At 32.7% G+C, this 21,930-nt stretch overlaps 1 protein-coding gene across 1 annotated transcript in view; it reads right to left on the reverse strand.

Annotated features, from left to right (window-relative positions):
- Window positions 1-21,930, reverse strand: part of PCDH10 (protocadherin 10) — a 40,898-nt gene that overhangs the window by 15,901 nt on the left and 3,067 nt on the right. Inside the window, exons 2-4 of the mRNA XM_035023219.1 lie at window positions 20,663-20,721; window positions 20,015-20,121; window positions 11,771-12,076 (exon numbers count right to left, since the gene is read on the reverse strand). Of these exons, the coding sequence (XP_034879110.1) occupies window positions 11,771-12,076; window positions 20,015-20,121; window positions 20,663-20,721 (472 nt within the window). The remainder of the gene's footprint in view (window positions 1-11,770; window positions 12,077-20,014; window positions 20,122-20,662; window positions 20,722-21,930) is intronic.

The raw sequence follows: 21,930 nt of genomic DNA on the forward strand, positions 1-21,930 counted from the left end.
CGGGAGCCTGGGTGGCTCAGTTGGTTAAGCGACTGCCTTCGGCTCAGGTCATGATCCTGGAGTCCCGGCATCGAGTCCCGCATTGGGCTCCCTGCTCAGCAGGGAGTCTGCTTCTCCCTCTGACCCTCCCCTCTCTCATGCTCTCTCTATCTCATTCTCTCTCTCAAATAAATAAATAAAATCTTAAAAAATATATATTGATTTCCCAAATCCTTAGCTTAATTCAAGTTCAAGGGAGTTAGAATTCATTCCAATCTATCAATAAAAGGCATTTCTACATGGTCTAACACCAAAAAACCCCTTTGCCTCTATATAATTAAGTATATTTAAATAATCACAAAATACTCCTGTATCTAATTCAAAGATTATTTCATCACCATTGATTGATAAAAATAACTATCACCTTATAACATTGGTTGTGTATTTATGAAATCAGTGCCTTGACTGTGTCTTATTTCATCTTTTCATGACTATAAAATGGGCACTCAGTAGTAGCTACTAAAGTTATTAAATTTAGACTTAATGCTTAGCTAATACAATTTCCCATTTATTTTTCTTTTCATTTTATTTTTCTTAAGTGTGTAATTAATTCATGCTTTCATGTTATCAAGCTAATGCTACATTTTAACTTACTCTCCAAAGTAACAAACCGAAATGTAATGATCATGTACAGTGTGCTTGCTATATCTTCCAAAATAATTAAGAAAGCACCTATTACTATGAGGTTTAAGGAGTAGCCAACTTGGGGCGCCTGGGTGGCTCAGTCAGTTAAGGATCTGCCTTCAACTCAGGTCATGATCTCAGGGTCCTGGAACTGTGCTTCCTGCTTGCAGAGAGCCTGCTTCTCCCTCTCCTCCCTCCTTGTGCTCTCTCTCTCTCTCTCTCTCGCTATCTCTCTCTTTCTAAAATAAATAAATAAAATATTTTAAAAATAAAAGGAGTAGGCAACCTGACCTTGAATCATTATTAATCTTGGTTTCATTTTTTATTTAATTGTGAGCCATTTCACAGTAACTGACACCAAGGATTTTCCTTAAAATTCAGCAGAAGATAAAATGATACCACAAGTGGAAAATTCTTATTAAAAGAGAAATAAGCCAGCTCAATGAAGATTCAATATTTGACAAAGTCAGATATTTAAAATCTATAGTCATCTCTCTTCCTTTTATAAATTATTATTATATATAATATGGAGCCTTACACTTTTAAGTTGTAATGCATACTTTTAATAGACATGATCTATGTTATATATTGCATATCTATATCTCTATGTATATTTATAAATTTAATAGACAAATTTTATACTCAGCTTTTGCCCTCTACACATGTCCCCACATTTCCTTCTAAAACTATGATTTCTTAATTTCTGGTACTGGATATTTAATCATCCGTTGCAATTCAATGTGTGAGGGGGACAAAAAAGGCTTTACAAAACCAATTTTTTTCCTTTAAAAATCCCTAAGAAATATAAGAAGTCATCTACCACAGAAACAGGAAGGGAATGAAATTGATAAAAACCTAGGCTTTCTCACTTCCCTTTCCTTCGTCCTCCAGTAAAACTGAGCCTCATCCCCTTCACTCCTTCAGCAGCCCCAGTGCTGGGAAACGCATTCTGCAGGAAATACATCTCAGGGCTAGAAAGTGCCATTCCACCAAATCACAGCTGACATCTGCCTATGTTTGTAGTTTGTAAAGCTCTCTAGGTAAAGCGTTTCCATATCTCTTGGGAGCAAATACCAGTGTCAGGGTCAGGATATTTCCCATAATGTGTAATTTACATCTCTCATGATGCAATATAGATCCATTTTCTCTTTTCTGCTCTCAATAAAGACAGGTTAACTGATCCCTATCTTATCTGTGCAGTATTTGTTTAAACACTTAACATTTGTTAATATTCATATATATATAATATATAAATATACATTTATTTTATTTATATTAATATATATATATATATACACACTCCCCTTTTCTTCTCAATTCACAGTCCCTCAATCCTTTTAAACTCTCTTCAGATATGCCATTTTCCAAAATGTTATTCTCTTTATTTTAGTTAAGTCTCCCCTTAGCATCATGAATGCCAATTTGCCACAGTCCTCTAACTTAGACTCAAAGAAATGTGAAATACAGATATTTCAATTTTTCTACTCTCTCATTATAATCTGGAATTCAAATGAACATATTTAAATATTTGCTTCTATAAAACACCACTAAGTTAACAGATAATGTTTCCATCAATAAGAAAGATATAAAGACAGGCATTTATGAAAGGCAAGACATAAGAATTCCAAAAATAGTAAGAACAATCATGTTCAAGGAGAATACATGCTAACTAACTAGTTTTTTTAGTTCACACATTGGTGTATTTTAGGCTCTGCTGATTGCTTTCCCTATATTCTCAGAGAGAATATCTGGCTATTACATTTTAGTGAAACAAATACATTATCCCATTTCACTTATTCAAATTGTATAAAATTTAAAACCCAGAAAAATTCATTTTTGGTTAGAGGCCGGGACAGTGGCACCTCATGGGTTGGTAGTAGTTGGAAGAGGACAGAATACAGGACTTTTTGAGGTACTTTTTGAAGTACTAGGACTTTTTTACTACTGGACATGGTACCCAGTTAATGTTGTGGTCACTGATTGCACAAGTGAGCTCACTTTGTGAAAACTTGGGTTATACTTTTGTGATTTTTGTACCTTTCTACATGTATTTTATACTTTAATAAAACATTTAAAAATAAAAAAACTAAATATGGGTTGCTATGTATGGAGCTTATTTTAATCATGAATCAAATTAATTAAATATAAATAATATTAATAATATTTATGAGAAAATTATAAATAATAAATGTAAAAGTAAATAATATTTATGAGAAAATTATGGAATTTGAACAACAACTAGACAACCAATGATAGTAAGAACTTTCTTTAAAGAGGAATACTATTCTTGTGATAATGTTAAAAATAAACTTTATCTTTAATAAACATATGCTGAAATTTTAATGGATTAAGCAGTAGGATCTCTGGAATTGCTTTAAAAATCTGAGTGAAAACACAGTGTTTTAATGTTGGATGAAACAAGTATGGCTAAGAATTGATCATTGTTTAGGCTGGAGAACATGGAGAGTTTAGAACTACTCACTGTATTTTTGTATATGCTTGAAATTATCCACCATTTTTATGTTTAAAATTATAATTTAGTAGAACTCTGTAAGCTCTATGTAATATTGTTTTCTAGTACCATTGTTCTTATCAAAAAGATTGAGATGACTCAAGAATCAAGATATATCTACCAAAACATACCTTGATTTCATGACCTTCAGTGTAATCATCTGATGAGTATTTTTCTGGCAAATAAACCTTAAACCCACACCATCGGTGACTAGCAAGGGGACTAGTTCTGGCATCGGATTTATTAACAGTGGGGCAGAAAGCGCACAATAAATTTATATTAATTTTTTTACAGGTCAGCCTCCAGATTTTCTATACATTTTCTAAGAATGCATCAATAACAACAGTTAAACTGTAACATTCACCTTCATACCTATGGACCTATTCCTAACACTATTTTGATTAAAACTACATGGGAAATATTGTATCTTATATACACCAGGAAGTACATCCCATCAAGATAACTTATTATGTACACTTCATATACTGATGCCGTTGTTGACTCAGAACTTTCTACCATGTGTTGCACTTTGAGACAAAACCAATGATGTTTAGTGAGATCGAAAAGAATCCCTTCACCATGGCTATTTCTTTATCCAGGGTGATTCAAAATTTAACTCAAGAAATATACATTTGATACTGATTTTATTTATGTATTTCTCCTGGGCTTGGGTCTTTTTTCCTTCCTAAGAAACTTTTTTTGAAAATTAAAAAAAAAAATATTTACAACTATGCTTTTTATGAATAATGCAGTCTTTATCCAACTTTCAGTTGAAATATCGTTATTGGTATAAATATGAACCTTAGACCACTTGATGACAAACTAACTCACTTTTCTAGTACGTGTAAAATATACCATTAAATATCCAAAACAGGTAATACTGGAAAATCTAGGGTAGGATTCTGTCTAATAGCAACATGAAAAGAGGAAAAAAGTCTTACTTAACTACATTTTTACAAACAGTAACAATAATGTTTTCCTCAGAATACAGACATCTATTTCCTCTACAGTGTCACGATTAATTTTGCTATAATACGCAGTGTGAACTGGTCCTAAAAAAGTACAATCAGTACCTTAAAAAATAAAGAAACAGACCAAAATTGATTACGTCACTTATCTGTTTCTCAAAAAACACTATATTCTCAGGTTTAATAGCTTCTGATGATGAAGTAGCCATTAGTTAAATAATCACGCTGTTTCTCCTCTGGTAATTGACAGATATAATTAAAAATTAAATTAAATTAAAAATATAATGCTTCTATATGGGATATGTATATGCACAAATGTATCCATACAACAGAATCATGAAATAGAACACAGAAAATATGTTTACAATCACTTGTTGAATTCAATGACTTAAAAGCTGTCATTGATATTTTTTTTTGTCCCTGATAATTTAATAACACTCGACTGTACAGATTATGGAAATTTTGTTGAAATTAAGTTCACATATAGTCTTTTCAATCTTCACAGTTTAAAGAAAGGTGTCTCTAAGAGAAGAAAAATTGTATGTGCCTAAGTAGTACAAACATATTGTCATAAATGTATCGATGAAAGATTCAGAAATAAAACCCTGATTTTCATCTGTGAAAATTTCTAGCTTATAATTTGTCCTTATCCATATCCTTTTGTGTGTAATTACATTTGGGATTCAATGTTTTTTTTTTTTAAGATTTATTTATTTATTTGAGAGAGCGAGAATGAGAAAGAGAGTACATGAAGGGGGGGGGGTCAGAGGGAGAAGCAGACCCCCTGCTGAGCAGGGAGCCCGATGCGGGACTCGATCCCGGGACTCCAGGATCATGACCTGAGCCGAAGGCAGTCGCTCAACCGACTGAGCCACCCAGGCGCCCCTGGGACTCAATGTTTTCAAATCCTCCATACTCTCCTCATTTAAATTGATGGAGGTGATTAGGGGCCACTAATGCAGTAATTAGGAAGTCTTATTGGATCTTGATATAGAACTTCCAAGATTTTTATTATACTTTGGGAAACATTAAATTGACTCCCATTATGCTGAGCTTAGTCCTAATTTGATAGTATTTCTTAATCTTGAACAATGAACTTCATAGTCCAAAACAGTTTCCAAGCTATAGTGTCTAAATGTTGCTATCTAATTCCTATTAAAAGGACTTTAAAAGACGCAGACTCACCCAAAAAACGTCTGGCACATTGAGTATTGGATAATGTTTAATGATATTTATAAGCAATTGAATTTGTATGTTCCAGACTTCTTTACAATATCTTTATAACTTAATGCATTTAAATTTTGACCCACGCATCTTCAGTATGATGAGGCAGGAAAAAAATCCCAAGTAGATAATCCTTTTCATTGAATAATCCTATTATATTTTAATAGATAATCTTCCTTTGTCAGGCTCACATGACGGACAAGTGTTTATATGGATTTACTTTCAATGTACAAAATAAGAAAGAGGATGGAAATGATCTGTAATATAAAATGAGGTATATAAATAATATTAATATGCTAAATGATAGCTCAATAAAATGCAAAGTAAGCACAAAATAAACAGCTTTTATAGGGTAGATGGAGACTCATATACTAAGGAGTGCAAAATATTGAATAAAGATATAAATTACTTTTATCAATTAAGTCTTCTCTATATACCCTTAAATATATATTTTTATTTAGCTATGTATCTGCCAGTTCAAAAATATAATTAGTAACATGCAAATAAATAATTCCTACATGGGAATTATATAAGAAAAATAAGTGACTATACTAGGTGAATATTTATACCTATTAGCTTTACAAAGAAGTGAAAGATAAGACCTAAACTATGAAAGCTGCTAGTAAATAAAATATGTCAAGCAAAGATTATCTCAAAGATCTGGTAAGAAAGAGGAGTATTTAAAATTCTAGGAGAGTTAACAAGTATGAAACAAATTTAACACCTTTTTAGAATATAATTTCTTAGAATGAATCAAAAGGCGTTTAAAGTCTCAAAGTATTGAAAAATGCCATCATATTTTACAAAGCACCTTGTTTATGGGCATATCAATATTTTGAATGAGTTCACAATCTCCTTCCCCTTATAAAAACTTTGTAGGTAATAGCACGAGAGAAGTATAACTAATTTAAAATATATTTTTAAAATTATGAAGAAAAGAAAGTTTGCCTAGGGATTAAAAAAAAAAAAACTGTGTGCAGACGCGTGTGTAAATGAAAGAATAATGACTGCACTAAAGATTATTTGGGTACTTTAAAAACACTCATTCAGCCATTCATTCATTTTTTATCATATAATTTTTTAGCATTTATAATATGCATAGCTGGGTAATGAGTCTAAATACGCCAAGAGAGTACTGTATACAAACCAGTTCCAATGCACCCAAGGGCACAAATTTTAAATGACATGTCATAAGTCACTGAGAAGCACTGATGTCTGAATAAGTGAAAAACAAATTGCCTACAGAAATTGCCAGATGTATAGATGTAAAATGAATGTCCACCTCGGAAGGATTTTTATAGCTTTCACTTGAAGTCATTAATTGAGGTAGACCATTACTGAATAACTAGAGAAGAAATAAGATAATATGATTATATCTCAGTTATCTGGAGTTACGGAAGTTTCCAGGCAGCTGCTGCATCAGCTAACTGGAGTAATGATACAAATTGTGAATAGATTATCATTTTTCAAAGAAGTAAAATATCATAAAATTCAGTGAACATTAAATCAAACAGTAGATATACAGAGAATATGACCTGGGATTGGTTGGGGTTTTTTCTGGCCCTGAGTTATCATTTATTTCCTGCTCACAGAGCTGAGGTGAGTAAACTATTTTGATTATGAGAGATCAATTCTTAATTACTAAACAAAGGAATTTAATGAAAAACAGAAGGACTGGTGTTATTCAAAGACCAGAGATTTGTCACAAAAGTTTAAACTAAAAAAGTGAGAAAGTTAGGTTCACAAATCTAGAGCTATTCTTATAAAGAAGAGGGAGAGAAGCAAAAGTCTCAGAAATAGGATATTATAAAAAAGTAACACAACTTGGAGAAAAAGGGAACAGAAATTAACATATGTACTTGGAAGAAAATATCCTGAAAAAAAATGTCCATTCATTTAGTGGTGTATGGACCTTTGAGAGAAATGTTTAAAAGGCCATGTATAATAATGCTTATTTATGGACTTTATTATTTGATAAATGGATGTTATGTTTATGACATTACAGGAATATAGAAATCCCAGAGAAATCATATACAAGGATTCATAAATATGAGAGTAATGTGTACCAATAGGAAAAGTGGTTTTATTTTGAATCTTATGTATGTTCTTACCACACTACTGAGTTCAACAAATTACGAAAACTCACAGAAGGCAGATTGAGATAATGAAGGGATGGAGAGATGTGTCTAAACAAAACATGCTCTACAATTTTAATCAACTGAAAACTTGAAGTGCACCATAGAAATAACATAGATGCCCAAAAGAATTTTCTCAAAATGAGGTTTACTGAAAAAAGTCTAGGTAAAGTGTCAGCAACTTTTCAAATGGAATGTTTCAAAGTTCTGACATCTTTTCTTGTGTTAAGATTGAGTTAAATTGAAGTTTCAAAATGACTCAAAAAGTAGGCAAAATAAAATTAGTTAAGGAGAAAACTAGCAATTTTTGCACACATGGACTAGTCTAAATGTTGTGTAATGTGAAAGAAGGATAGACTGTGACACTTCAATAAATGGTTCCCTACAGTCCTATGAGTCTAGAAAATTTCATGGATTTAGGGTTTAAAAAATTCTAATGTCAATGTATTTTTTTCATTTCATTCAATATAATTTATTATTGTATGACCCTTTAAATAAATGAAAGAAAGATTTTCACAAATATATTTTAGATGAAATTTCATTGGTTATTTGTTTTTTGACTATTATCAGTTTTTAGGCACTGATTATGTTTATTGACAAGAAAGCAGTGATGGGGGTGGGAGGGATGGGGTGGCTGGGTGATAGACGTTGGGGAAGGTATATGCTACGGTTAGCACTGTGAGTTGTGTAAGACTGATGAATCACAGGCCTGTACCTCTGAAACAAATAATACATTATATGTTAAAAAAAAAAAATAGTAGGAAGGGAAAAATGAAGGGGGGAGGAATCGGAGGGGGAGATGAACCATGAGAGACTATGGACTCTGAGAAACAAACTGAGGGTTCTAGAGGGGAGGGGCGTGGGAGGATGGGTTAGCCTGGTGATGGGTATTAAAGAGGGCACGTATTGAATGGAGCACTGGGTGCTATATGCAAACAATGAATCATGGAACACTACATCAAAAACTAATGACGTAATGTATGGTGATTAACATAACATAATAAAATAAAGTTTTAAAAAAAAGAAAAAAAAAAGAAATCAATGAGTTTCCAAAGAATGAATCCTTACATCTTTACTACTGTACTGCTTATGCTGATTCGAACCAAAAAATATGCTTATTTGCTGACAAAAGTCACAAGCGATGATACTTAAAATGTGAAGCCGAAATCATAAGTAAGTATGACTGCAAAAGTAATATTTAAGATATTGTTTTAAATATTGGGTTTTTCTAAATTATCTTAATAATATAGCTTTTATCAATTATATTCTTAAACATAAATTATTTTTATGCTACTTAGTTGCTGAGACTATCCAGATTGTTTTCTGTAAAACGTTTTGTCATTTGAAAGACTATTATTTTAAATAAGAGGTCTATAATACTAAAGAAATTCTTGAATTCTTCACGATAAAATGTGGTATTATTTTTAAACTCCAGGTAATAATTTTTTCAGGTTTCATTTTAATAAGTGTCAAAAACAGTGATTAATTTTTATTAAAAGTTAAGGTGATATTTTCTTTATTTCTCTGAAAAAGGTAAATTTATTTATGCTAAAAATTCATTAGTATTTTAAGATAAATCTAAACATTGAGTTTTGAACACGACCACATTCTGCATGTTTACATTTATTTCTTCAATCTTTCAGTGTATTCCTTTGGTATTTATCAGGGCATTAACAAACTACAGTATTATAACAAAAATAAGAACAAGCATGCTCATAAAGTACTCATGACTAATGAGTTTGAATAGATGTTTTCAAAATTATTACCAACTTAAAAAATAACTTCCATTTCACTAAATACATCATCCATACTCTTCATGGATCTTTTCTTACACATTAAAAAAAAAGGAAATATGGTTGTATTTGGGCATACAAAAAGAAACACAAACTACTTGTTTTTTAACATGTGCATACAAGTACTTTTGTGTAGAAGTTGGTTTCTTGCGATTTTTAATTTTAAATTTAGCAACCAGAAGTATAGAAATGGGAAGTTCTTGGGTATAGGCAATGATTTCATCTGTATTATTAAGCATATTACCATTTCCTGATCATTTTATAAATGACAATGGTAGCTTCATTAGGCCTTATTTTTAGAGCTCTACAAAAATAAATATACAACTACTTTCTTAACATTAAATAAACATTATGTTCACCAAAGAACTAAATGCATGTTCAGCAAAAGAAAATTACTGCCCCAATAATTATTTAAACATTCTGATTAAAAACAAGTTATAGGTGCCAAGTTTTTAGTTTAACTATGTAAGTGACATGCTTTTCAATTTAGAAGATGAGAATATTTCCATTCCTGAAGTTAAATATTACAAGTATTAACAACCATCATCAGGTGAATTTGGAGGGCAAAATGGTCAGTGGTGTTTTTTTATTTGTAGTTTATGCTATCAAATTAACTGTAAAATTGCCTATGTCTATTAAATCAGAACCATGATGTAATTTTAAAGATAATTGTGTGAGTCTAAGATAACATTAAACACTAAAAGTTGAAGTTCTATGAAGAGCTAAGGATGGTATAAGTAAAAACAACAAAATACTTATATTTGGGCTTATTTTTCAACCAGGTCACACTTCATCCCAAACCCTAAAGTTTGAGTGGTGTGAGCTGGCTAACACAGGAAAAAAAAAATAGTTTTTAAAAACTAATTTATTGTACCATATCTGAGTAATAAACAAACAAATCTTAATTTTCTTAATTAAATAACATATGCATTCTTTGACTTCTAGCAACACACATAATTATTTTAGGCTATTTTAAATCACTCATATGTGCAGATGTGTGAGCTAAACTTTAGGACTTTAGCATCCAAATTTCATCATAGTTATTATGTTAGACATTTCAATACTTCCCTTAAGTATATGTGCTCTCCTTGTATTTATTAACTTCAAAAGATAAAGCAAAACAAATATCAATAGCTAATAGGCAGGAGCAATTATTTGGTCTGAAAAGCTAAAATACTACATCATGCGTGGGGTAATGGTATTTCCAAGTAATTTGAAAAGTTGAAGGCAATCCTTCATAAAACAGTTTAATCACTGTTGCCATCACAATGTATTTAGCCAATGGCAGATCCATTCCTTTATTCATAGGACACTTTTGACTCGTATTATCAATGTCTAGAGTAGTAGTCTTGTCCTCAATGTATTCAATCCATGGCTTTCATATTTACATTCATAAGAGCTAAAAAAATATGTTCTTCTAGCTTTTTTTCTTTCCTTTCAGTACTTTTTCCTATTTCCCTCCTATTCCATAAATTGTAAAAGAAATGATACATCTGCATTCTGCTCATTTTTGTTCCTAGCTTATGATTCCATGATTTTTTAATACTAGAAAACGAAAGAAAGAAAACACCATATATGCTGGATTTCCTATACAAGATAAAAGTCATCTTTTGACTGAGTTTTTAATGAGTTTCCTTCTCATCAAATATTAGTTTATATAGTTTGACCAAACTATTGAATTGTCAGCGGTATTTACCCATTAACTAAAAGGAAAAGATAACTATGTAGCAGAGAATATAATTTCATCACCGAGATCCTCAAAGGAAATACACTACAGAATCTCTAAGCATTTTTATTTTCACAGTGGTTGTATAAAATAATCTACTTACAGAATGTGGTTCCAATATTGAAAGAGCTGAGTACAATTTTCAATGTCTCCACGATAGAAGAACATACTATTTTAAGTAAATGAAGAATATTGCTTTATTTATATGTTTCCATCACATAGTTCCTCTGATTCCGGTCAGAGACTTACTCCATATGAACATATTACTAAATTGCATTGAATGGTCAAAGTAATGGCTGCACTGATTTCCTAATTTAGCCTAAAATGTTTAATGTCACTATGGAAAAAGGATGATTATGCGATAATGCTGGCATCGATAAAAAAAATGAAATCTCCCAGTGACTCAAGTGTCAAGAGATGTTTTTCCATCTTAATTAAGCCCTTCAAAACACATGGAAATCAAGTCAGCAAGAGATCAATATTCAAAGGAAATATGAAGCACATTTGAAAAATGTTTTCAGCATCAAAAGTTACGTTTGATTGTTGTCAACAACCACGTCCTAACACAGGAACTGTCTTCCTGTTGAGTATATTCATTTTTCCATAGTAAAGTACTGCCTGCATCCAAGAGTCACTTTTATCTTGGTTTCTGAAAACAACTTGAACTCTATTTTTACTAAGAAGAATGGCATGTTGAACTTATTCCCTCAAAGGGAATACTCTGATAAAGCCTTTTATGTAATACTTACTCAAATATGGTGGTTTGTAAGGCGCTCGTGTATTAGACAGCAGTCCATCCAGCTCCTTCCTCTCCAGAGTGTTGTGAAGGGCCTTCTCTTTGCCAAAGGTGGAGAAAGACCTCTCCGCCCCAGGCTGCGCTTCTGGAGTTTCAAACACCTCAGTGTCTGGAACAGAGTCCATGCCAGGAACATGCAGATTGCTGCGATAATCAGCAGCTTGGCGTCCATCAGCAGGGACAAAAGAAGGCATCCAGCACCGGTCTGAGTGGCCCAGGGCTTTGCATTCCTCAGTGCAGTTGGAGAAGAGATCCATGCCTGTAAGCAGAAAAAAAAGAGAAACTACAGGTTCAGGTTTCGCTAATGTGAGATTACAGGTGGCATAAAGGGTGCTGGGTGAATGTGCTTTGCCAAAGTTTTCCTGCCTTAACCTCACAGGAACCAAAAATGTCTTTGTACTATTTTCCAAAGGGTTAGACTTCTAGCAAAGAGGACCCTGAGGAAGATGTTTCTAATATTCTCAGAGTACTGGGAAAAAATTCTGGGTCTAAATTATTTAAATAACTAGGGAATGGTGAGTAGAAAAAGAATGAATATTTTAAAAAATCTCTGGTGAAATTCATAATAGAGACAAATGCAAAGTGTAAAGCCTTTATAATTCGTAATCTCTAATGATGATAAGGCATCCAACACTTTTTTTTTTCCTTAGAGACAAAAACATTAGAACTATGTGTAGCACAAATGATGGTATTTAGATTATGAAATCTGGACATGAAACAAAAAGTGAAATTCAACAGAAATACGGCACACATATTGATAAACCAATAAACAACAAGAATGAAACATTTCTTGAGTGGTCAGGAGCATGCTTTCTCGGGTTCTCAGAAAATGACCCTAAAATGTATATGTCAATGGCATTCTGGTAGCCCATATTACTACAAACCACTTATCATTTACCACTGCAGACAAACCAAAAACAAATGACTGTAATTAGTGAAACCAAGGTAATCAAGTGTAATGTGAGTCAGCTGCAGATACTATTGACAAATACCTTATTACTTGTTCCATATTGGAAAACACTTGTCCTAGTCAACACAGAACTGTTTCCCTATTAATCCGAGAATACGAAGATTTCAAATGACATCTTCAAGTTACGTTGTCTCCCACAGATTGACAAGACTATTCAACATTATCTGATTATGACTCAAGAAAGTTTAGTTCTTAAGCAAAGCATAACAATTTTTGAGCATTATAAAAGACTTTTTGATATTCATTTTGATAACTACCCCTACTCAGAAAAACAAGCACATAAACCCAAATCACATTTTAATATTTTTCTAAACATACTAACACATTTATTGTGCATGTTTTTAAACAGGATTAATTGAAAGTAATTTGAGTATGATTACTCTTATAAAAGAAACTCTCAAATGCATGAGTATGAATTTCTTTTTTTTTAACCGACAGACTAATATTTATTTAATGAACCCATCTGATTGTTTCTTCTTATAAATACCATTCGTGATTTGAACTCCTGAGTCAGGTTTAGTTTATAAATTCCTGATGGCATTGTGTCACAAACTGCTTTACCTGTTTATGTGTATATGTTAATATCTGCATATATAAAATACAGAAAAGATTTTTTTCAGAGTATTAATCTTCTAGATTATCCACAAGTATTTTGGAGTTCAGAACAGTTAATTATGTAAATTATGTTTAAAGAAATGAAATGAAGCTTCTTATCATATATTAATCTCACTTTATGACTTTTTTATTTTAAATTAAACTATGTATAATGCCAAGTCTGACTTCGATTATAATGTTCCATTGATAATTGTCATGCATAAGCCTGGAAATAAATTACTGATCAGTGAACTGTTGAGGAACCTAAACGTGAGCTGAAACCAGGATAAGGAACCAGACTAAGAAAGCATGTAAAACACGTCAGTGTTTTTCTAGACACCAGAATAGCTCAGTTTTTTTATCCTATTTCTTCAAGGAGATAAGTAGAAAGAAAAAGAGTAAGGGAAGGAAAATGTCCCTGATACACAGTGACATACCAGGTAGGTAGAAGCTATAGAACCAGAGAGATTTATAGTTTTGTTTTGTTTTGTTTTTAGATTTTATTAATTTATTTGACAGAGAGAGACACATTGAGAGAGGAAACACAAGCAGGGGGAGTGGGAGAGGGAGAAGCAGGCTTCCCGCAGAGCAGGGAGCCCGATGCGGGGCTTGCTCCCAGGACCCTGGGATCATGACCTGAGCCTAAGGCAGACACTTAATGACTGAGCCACCCTGATGCCCCTGTATTTTGAATACTGTACTAGAAATGCTCCCTATTTGCAGCGTGATAGAGAAAAAAAAAGACTTGATAAATAAAACTACTGTTAAAAGTCAAATTATGATGACCAATCATTTGTTTGAAAATTAAATTCAAGGCATAAAATTTAAAGTTGGTGGAATTAATTCAAATATTAAGATTGAACTGCATTATTATACCCTAACAAAGATGGGTATATAATGCAAAATTTGGAATAAATGCAATTTTCCTCACATGACTGATAAATATCATTTTAAACACTACATGGGACCATTAATAATCTTTCACATCTTTTCGAGCACCTGTACCCAAGGACTCTCATATTTTTAAATATGATCCTCTATCTCATAGAAAAATTTTAATAAACTAGTCTTTCAACATTATTAAGATGCTGTTTGATTATGTTAGAAGGTACTTTCAATAGAACTTGTTTTTATATATAGTACATATTCATTTGTGCCCATTTTCTTCTCTTGAAGTTAATGGTTTTCTGGTTTTCGGCTTCTGTAGTTATTAGAGGTGATTTAAAATTCCCTTAGATGATGTAATCAAGTTCTCATGAGTTGAGAACCTGTGCAGAAAATATGTCATGTGCATAACAAGAAAAATGAGAAATACGATAAAGTTTTTGTTGGAAGAACAATTTTACTTGACAGAAGGAAGAAAACACTTAGAAATAATGTTCTTAATAAATTTATGAACTAGTCCTTTTAAAGTGTGATTCTCATAGTAATAACACACAGCTTTATATAACCAGAATGAGAGTCATGGTGTCACAAATTGTGCATGAATATAATTCACCAGTTTTACTGATAATGCAAGTGTACTGATTTCTCATGAGGAAAAAAATATCAGACATAGAAACAAAATTAGAAGAAAAATAAAAAATAGTACATCAATAAATTTCGAATCATTTGCCTTTTAGATATATAGTTTGAGAACCAGATAAATGATCCTATTATCATTCCTCATGTCAGGGAGTCACTAAAAGACTAACAGTATTTTACCTTTTTTCAATTATCTCCAGTCCCATTAAATATATTATTTAATCTCCAAATAAGCAGAAGTATATTGAAGTTTTGTTATGATAAATGACTACATGATATACAGGAATGCCAGGTATTATAGGGCAGGTGACATATTAAAATTCATGCCTTTCACATTGCTCTTGGAAATTTTTAATAGCTCAAATTGAAAGCCGAAGAGAAAATAAATTTAACTTGATTTTTAGTTTTTCTTATTCAAATGTCCTTACTATAGAACCTGTGATATTTGTACAGCAGAAAAATATAGGCCAAACCTCAGTTTTGAAGTTTTGGTATTTTCTAAGAAATATCTGAACATATATAAATATATATAATTTGAAATTTCTTCTCCTAGTTATTTATTTTTCCAACTTCTCAGAAATAATCTGTTCTACAAGGCATGACAGCTGACGTGATAGACTGCCTGTTATGCAAGGATATATTTAGAGAAGTTTTAAAATACATATTTTTAACCAGCAAGTAACTTGTTCCTTAGAGTCAGAGGCAGTGATATTACCACTGAGAACAAATTGTGATTTCAAAAATATTATAATTGTATTCAAGTTGTGTTGTTTTCTGATAAATGTAATAATATAAAATTACAGGTACATTTCTTCCTCATGCACCTTCATAAAAAATGCTTCACTTTTTATTCAGCCTTCATAAAAAATGTTTAATTTTTCATAATTTGATAAATTAATTTTAAAGAAAATCAATACTTAATTTTTGAAGAAATTTCCAATCCTCCTTTAACCACTTAGCACCAAAAAATGGAGAAAGATCAATTACAAACACAAAAGTTGTTGTAATTTTTAGGAAAATATAGCTCATCGGCAGATATTTATCAACATGATTCACTCATGAAAAAATCAAAACATGTACATCAAAATTTCTCCCTACTTATTCAAAATGTTCTTTTTTCTCCAATTTCTCTAATATTTTGTCATATATTTTCCAATTATAAATCTTTCTGTAACATCAATTTGTAGTTCAGATTTTCACCAGAAACCTGAATAAGCTTTTGCAAACCATCATGAAAATTCAATTTATAAGTCCAGATGCTAATCTGCCAGTATCTAAATTCTTACTGGAGTTGGGAAAGGGAAATTTGTACTTAACGATAAATCAAAAATTGTCTTGCTGATATTGTAGTAGTTGTGCAATGGCTGAACACATTTCATGATATACTTTATCTACTAGTTTGAAGATACTGACAATTCAAATCACTTTTTTTTTATGTATAGCCAAATTTTGACCACGTATCATGTATCAATCTCAATAATTAGTTAAAAAATAAGCACACTTAGAAGCTAAGTTTCCTTGTAACTGAAAGAAAAATTTACAAGAAGGAGCAACTTAACAATTTTCAGGTAAACTATAACAAGTAACATTAACAGAATCACTTATTAGGGTTATCTTCTTCAGTATGTTTTTTACGAAGGCACAATTATTAAAAATGAACTGATAATTCCAGGAGTATGCATATTGCAAATATTTAATAAACGAGGCAAAAAAATTCTTACAACTAAATATATCTCCTTAGACTACCTACAATAATGTTAAAATGTTTAAGAATACAAAACTAAAATTTTTGTATCAGTATGGCAAATCAGAAAAAAAAAAGATCTTTTAATCTAACGATATACTAAACAAAATTGAAACTATTTTTTTTTAAGTTCATTTTGACTCTTTTTTTGGCTATTTAAGCTGTGATTAATCGGATCTTCCTCCTGTGATGGTTTATGCATATATTTACCACATCTCCCTGGACTTCTGCCATATCTAACCAATACATCAATAGTGCACTGAAAAAAACGGAAAGCACCTTGACAAGGCTATGGAAAGAAAATGCCACAGAGCAGTGGTCAAGCCGAAGAATTTCACACATGGAGCCAGGTGCAGTAGAAAACTGAAAAAGCTTATGTGATTCTCTGTGCAGCTGCCTCCGTGTTTAAAGCCCTTCTATGAGCAAGACTGGTGATGGCAAATGACTTAGAAAGGAGAAATGCAAGGGGGGTAGCGGAGAAAGAACAAAAAAGAAAACTATTCACAGAAGAATAAATAGAAGGCATATCTAAATAAATGAATACAAAGTAATGCTAACATAGAAAAAGAAATTGAGAATAAATAAAAAGTTAGGAAGTTTAAACAGGTGAAACACTAAGCTCAATATTGTATATAATGTAATATGGAATGAGGTACAGACTGAAGGACAGAATTCAGGGTCTATGTGTTTCTAGTATTATTTTTCCTTGATAACCTGCTGTTCTCCCCCTAAAAATTGGCTGAGTAAGATTTGCTTATTGGTATGATTTTTTTCCCCATATCGTAAACCTGGAAATAGATGTGCTGTGAATAATATTTCCTAAATATTACAAAATTGGAAAGTCATTAATACCTGGCTTTACAAGAAAATAAAACAGATGTACTTATTCACCTGAAATGGGTTTAACTTTTAGGAAATACTATAGCTACTTGCTATGAAGTTTACAGTACACAACATCAGTATGAACTGGAGAAAGTCATTAAGTAAATGCATTTCAATTCTCTGTATTTAGGGCTTTATACCTAAAGAAGAAAACACTTCAAAATCATTCTTACAATAAAATTAGACATATTAAATCTGATTGCAATTCAGCACACAAAGGTGAGATTACTTCTTAATACAAGTGTGTCATTACAATTCTCAAACAGCAATTACTGTGCTCAGTATGTTTCAGCTGCCCTAGAACTGCCAACGAAATACAAAAATAAATTCATTCTGTAATACTTTTCACATGTAAGAATGTAAAGACAGGGAAAAATTTTTGCCATTGATAAAGAAAAATACAAACCGCCTTGCTTTTTAAAAATGTTTTCCAGAACACAGTTTGGCATTTTAACTTTCCTTTTAATGCTTTGACATCTCAAATAATTTGAAAGAAACATTACCAAAAATGGCAACATTGAGTCCCTGAGAAATAAAATAGCTACTGGGAAGGCGCATTGATAAGAATCTATCCCCATCCATCTTCCAAATATAGCACTTTTTGCAGATGTTTATTCGTTTCTTTTTCTTTGGTTAGGTTATTATAGCTCATTATGTCTGAGGGACTAAACTAATTGAAATGTTCATTGAGACTGGAGTGCTACAGAAAAAAACAAAGCAGGGGGTGGGGGAGTGGGAAATGAATAAAATGCACCCAAGGATACATGCAGCAGATACTATTTTAATATTAAACATTTTGTTTTAAAAGTTTTAAAAGGCTAACTTAAATTAGAAACCCTGAAAAATGAATAGGAATGAGCAATTCTAAACATACAGCTTTTAAAAGATAGCGATAAATCATATGCCATATATAGGCCAAAAATGAAAGGGACTTTGTACTCAAATATAAACTTCTGGCAAGATCTGGTTTGTTGTCAGGTTCCCAGACACTAAATAGATGCTCTGTTCACTTAGCGTGAAGGCCCGCAAGGGGCAGGGACCTCCGGGGATTCTTGGCAGTTCTCAAGTCTCATTAGGTCTGCATATTAATGACTTGCAGCAATATAAAGAGACCCTTGAGCAGCCTCTTTCTCCCCTCCTCCTGCCTGTGTTTCCCAAGGCTAAGGCAGCCTCAGACACAGCACACATTAGCCAAGTGAGAGGCTTGAGGTAACCACTGCTGCCAGGCGACCATGGGGCGGGTACTGCCCTTTGACACGCTGCCTCGGCACCATTCAGAGGTCCACCAAGTGTGTTCAGGAATGTGTGCTCTCTAGGACCAAGGTTACCTTGAAAATGAGGACTCTGTCACTCTGTGGTTACATCATTAACCAAAATAAAGCTTAAAATCAAGTGAACAGAGTTGAATCTAGAGATGGCCCAATCATGGACATTTTTATAAGTTACGAAGGTTAATTTGCCTTTCCATTTATTTACATGTCAGAAAAACACAAAACTCAATCAAAAAAGGAAAAGTAAAAAAAACAAAAAAACAAAAAAACAAGCACCCTTCTTAGTTGAATTGCAAATGAAGTAGTAAGAAAATCCAACCATTGTGGAAATCATTTTCATTATTATAAGGTATATATTTCATTTTTAATAGTGTTTTCTTTAAGGATTAGTAAACAGAGTTATCAGCATCCTATAAAACTTAACAGTTAAATTTATATAGAAAAAAGTAAAATAAACAATGTAAAATATATGTATCACACTGCAACCCCATCAGTGTCTATTGCTAACCTCATATACAAATACACATGGGGTTCAACTTTTGACAGGTCATGGACCCTATTGAAAATATGAGGAAACCTAAGGTGCTTGAGAAAATACACACTATCAAATGTTTATTAATGACTTGAAGCCTAAGAGCCCAGCATTGGAAATCCTGCTTTCAGACTATTCATGACTTTTAATCACCTTTCTTTCTCCCATTCAATACTCAGTGGCTTGCAAAACCCATTGCTCTCGAAAGGAAGAAATTTGGATTCTAGTTCCCAATCATCCACTTATTCTCTGTGACTTTGGGCAGGTCAATCAATTTCATTCATCTTCAGTTACCTCATCCATAAACAAGTCTAATAATACCTTAATTGACTGAAGAGTAAGACTGAGGCCTGGACCAGGTGAGAAAGCTATAGGTTTTTGTATGTAATATAATTGCACTAAAGAACATTATGTAAGGAAGATATAGCTCATATTCTATCATATTTCCCAATAAATCTCTAACCTTACCCAAAGGAACATTAGATTTTTATAATCATCTTTGAATATACAATTATCAACATAGGATGACACACCATTTTCCTGTGGACTTACTACCATTAAACCTACAGAAAATTCCCCAGGATATCATTCTTTCTAGAATGACTTTTAACAACAACAACAACAACAACAACAACAACAAGAAACTATAAAAGTCAGCATTGCCCTTTGAACACACTTACCAGCTGACTGGCCGCGATTGGTGGCATCATGATCACTATCTCCCTGTTCACTGTCTCCATGACCACTGTCCTTAGAGCTTACTATGTCGGCTTCTTGGAAGGCAGAACTAGAAGTACAAAAACGTGAATATTAGAATAAAAAAGGCAAAGAAACACAGAAAACATTCTTCTGCCACCACATGGTCACCAATGGTGCTGCAGATTCATAGACCTCTGGGCTTTATTTCTGCAGAAAGCTAGTTTCATCACCTTAAGCCTAATTCTTTAAAACTGAGCAGAGCAGTCATTTTGAGCCTTTAAGGTATGTCACTTTAGTCATTATTCTATGATTAGTGTTTTGTTTATGTGTATATCATTTTCATAAAAGAGAGTATTTATTCACTGGGAATAGGTAGACTATCAAAGCAGTGTGAGTATAAATTGACAAAATATTCAAATATATTCAGTAAGTTGTATATAGATCGAATATATCCATATTTTTAATATATTGTCTAGGAACCCCAGCATAATCAGTATTTATGTTTTGACCTAGCTGGAGATCTTATATTTTAATATTGGATAATACACCTAATTCCTAATTTTAGTAGGTAGGAAATTGTCCACACATCAAGCTAGGGGAAAAAAAAAAAAAAAAAAAAGAGTCCATACCTGTTAACTCGGCGAGGTCTGTCAACTAGATAGCTGAGCTCTGCTCGCTGGTGTTTAGTCTAGAAAAAAGATAAATAAATCAAGAGCATTTGAATGCTGAGGGCTTAACTAGTAGTCTTCTTTTGGGGTTAGGAATTGAGTTTCATTTAAGGACTGTGTACAGTTTTATGAATTTTCAAGCTATTCTAAGGCCTCACCCTAGTGATTGCTGGGTAAGGGGAGGGCAATATGCAGAGACACTTCAGTCTAGATTTTCAGTAAAGGTTAAAAAGCATTGCAAAAATAAAAAAGCCAATTTTAAACGTGTGTGTGTGTGTGTGTGTGCTTAAGGAGAGATTGCAAATGACCTCATAGCTAGGGCTCATAAACTATTGTCCCTAATAGAGTCAACCTAGGTATACTCTGCAGTCTTTCAGTGGCCTAAAAAAGTGTTTAGGTGCATACTGGTTGACACAAGAAAAACAGCACGCTCAATAAGCAAAAAGTTTGGATATTTTATGGAATTATTTTGTTGTTTATTTTCAAAATGTGCTTAAGATACAAATGAGCTGTACAAATATTCATGAAAGTCAATTAATATCTAAGACTCAAATAAATAAAATAACCTGCCAAGAAAAGAATTCATAACACCCCCCCCCCCCCAGACTTTTCTCCCTCCAAATACCCTCTGCATTCTCCTCCCCAACTCCACCATCCACACACCTTTTCTGGTCCAAACTTTCTTGTACATAAATCAACTCTGTTCTCCCCCTCCCTCCCTCCTTCCAACTTTGCCACTTCGCCATCTTTTAAAAAGAAATCGGAATTAACAAGCCAAATTCTTTGAGGAAGAAAGCCAGCAGTAGTGATTTATCAAGAACAGTGGCAAAAGGTGATTATTAGCTAAAAGATATATTTAAGGTAACAATTGTTTAAGCCTTCCGTTAGTTTACTCTTACAGGGGTTTGTGCCAAAGCAACTTCATTCAAATTCACACTGTGTGGGCATTGGGCTTCAAGAGCGTCTGTAAATGCTGTCCAGAGCAGAACTGAAGGTTTTTCTGCAACCCGAGTTCAGAGGAAAAGATCTGATAACTTATTCACTAAAACATGCATTCGAGTTTAGACAACTGTGCGAAGTTAAACAATCTATAGCTTACTTTTACACGCGACTGAAAGCATCGATAAACAAAGCAAACAGAATTAACTTTATTAATGCCTGGGACAAACGCAAAGAGAAAAAGACCTTTGCCAGTACCAGAAAGTCCCTCCATCGCAATTCCCTCGCTC

The sequence above is a fragment of the Mirounga leonina genome, unplaced genomic scaffold, assembly GCF_011800145.1.
Source record: "Mirounga leonina isolate KUSES-001 unplaced genomic scaffold, KU_Mleo_1.0 Mir_176, whole genome shotgun sequence".
Taxonomy (NCBI): Eukaryota; Metazoa; Chordata; class Mammalia; order Carnivora; family Phocidae; genus Mirounga; species Mirounga leonina.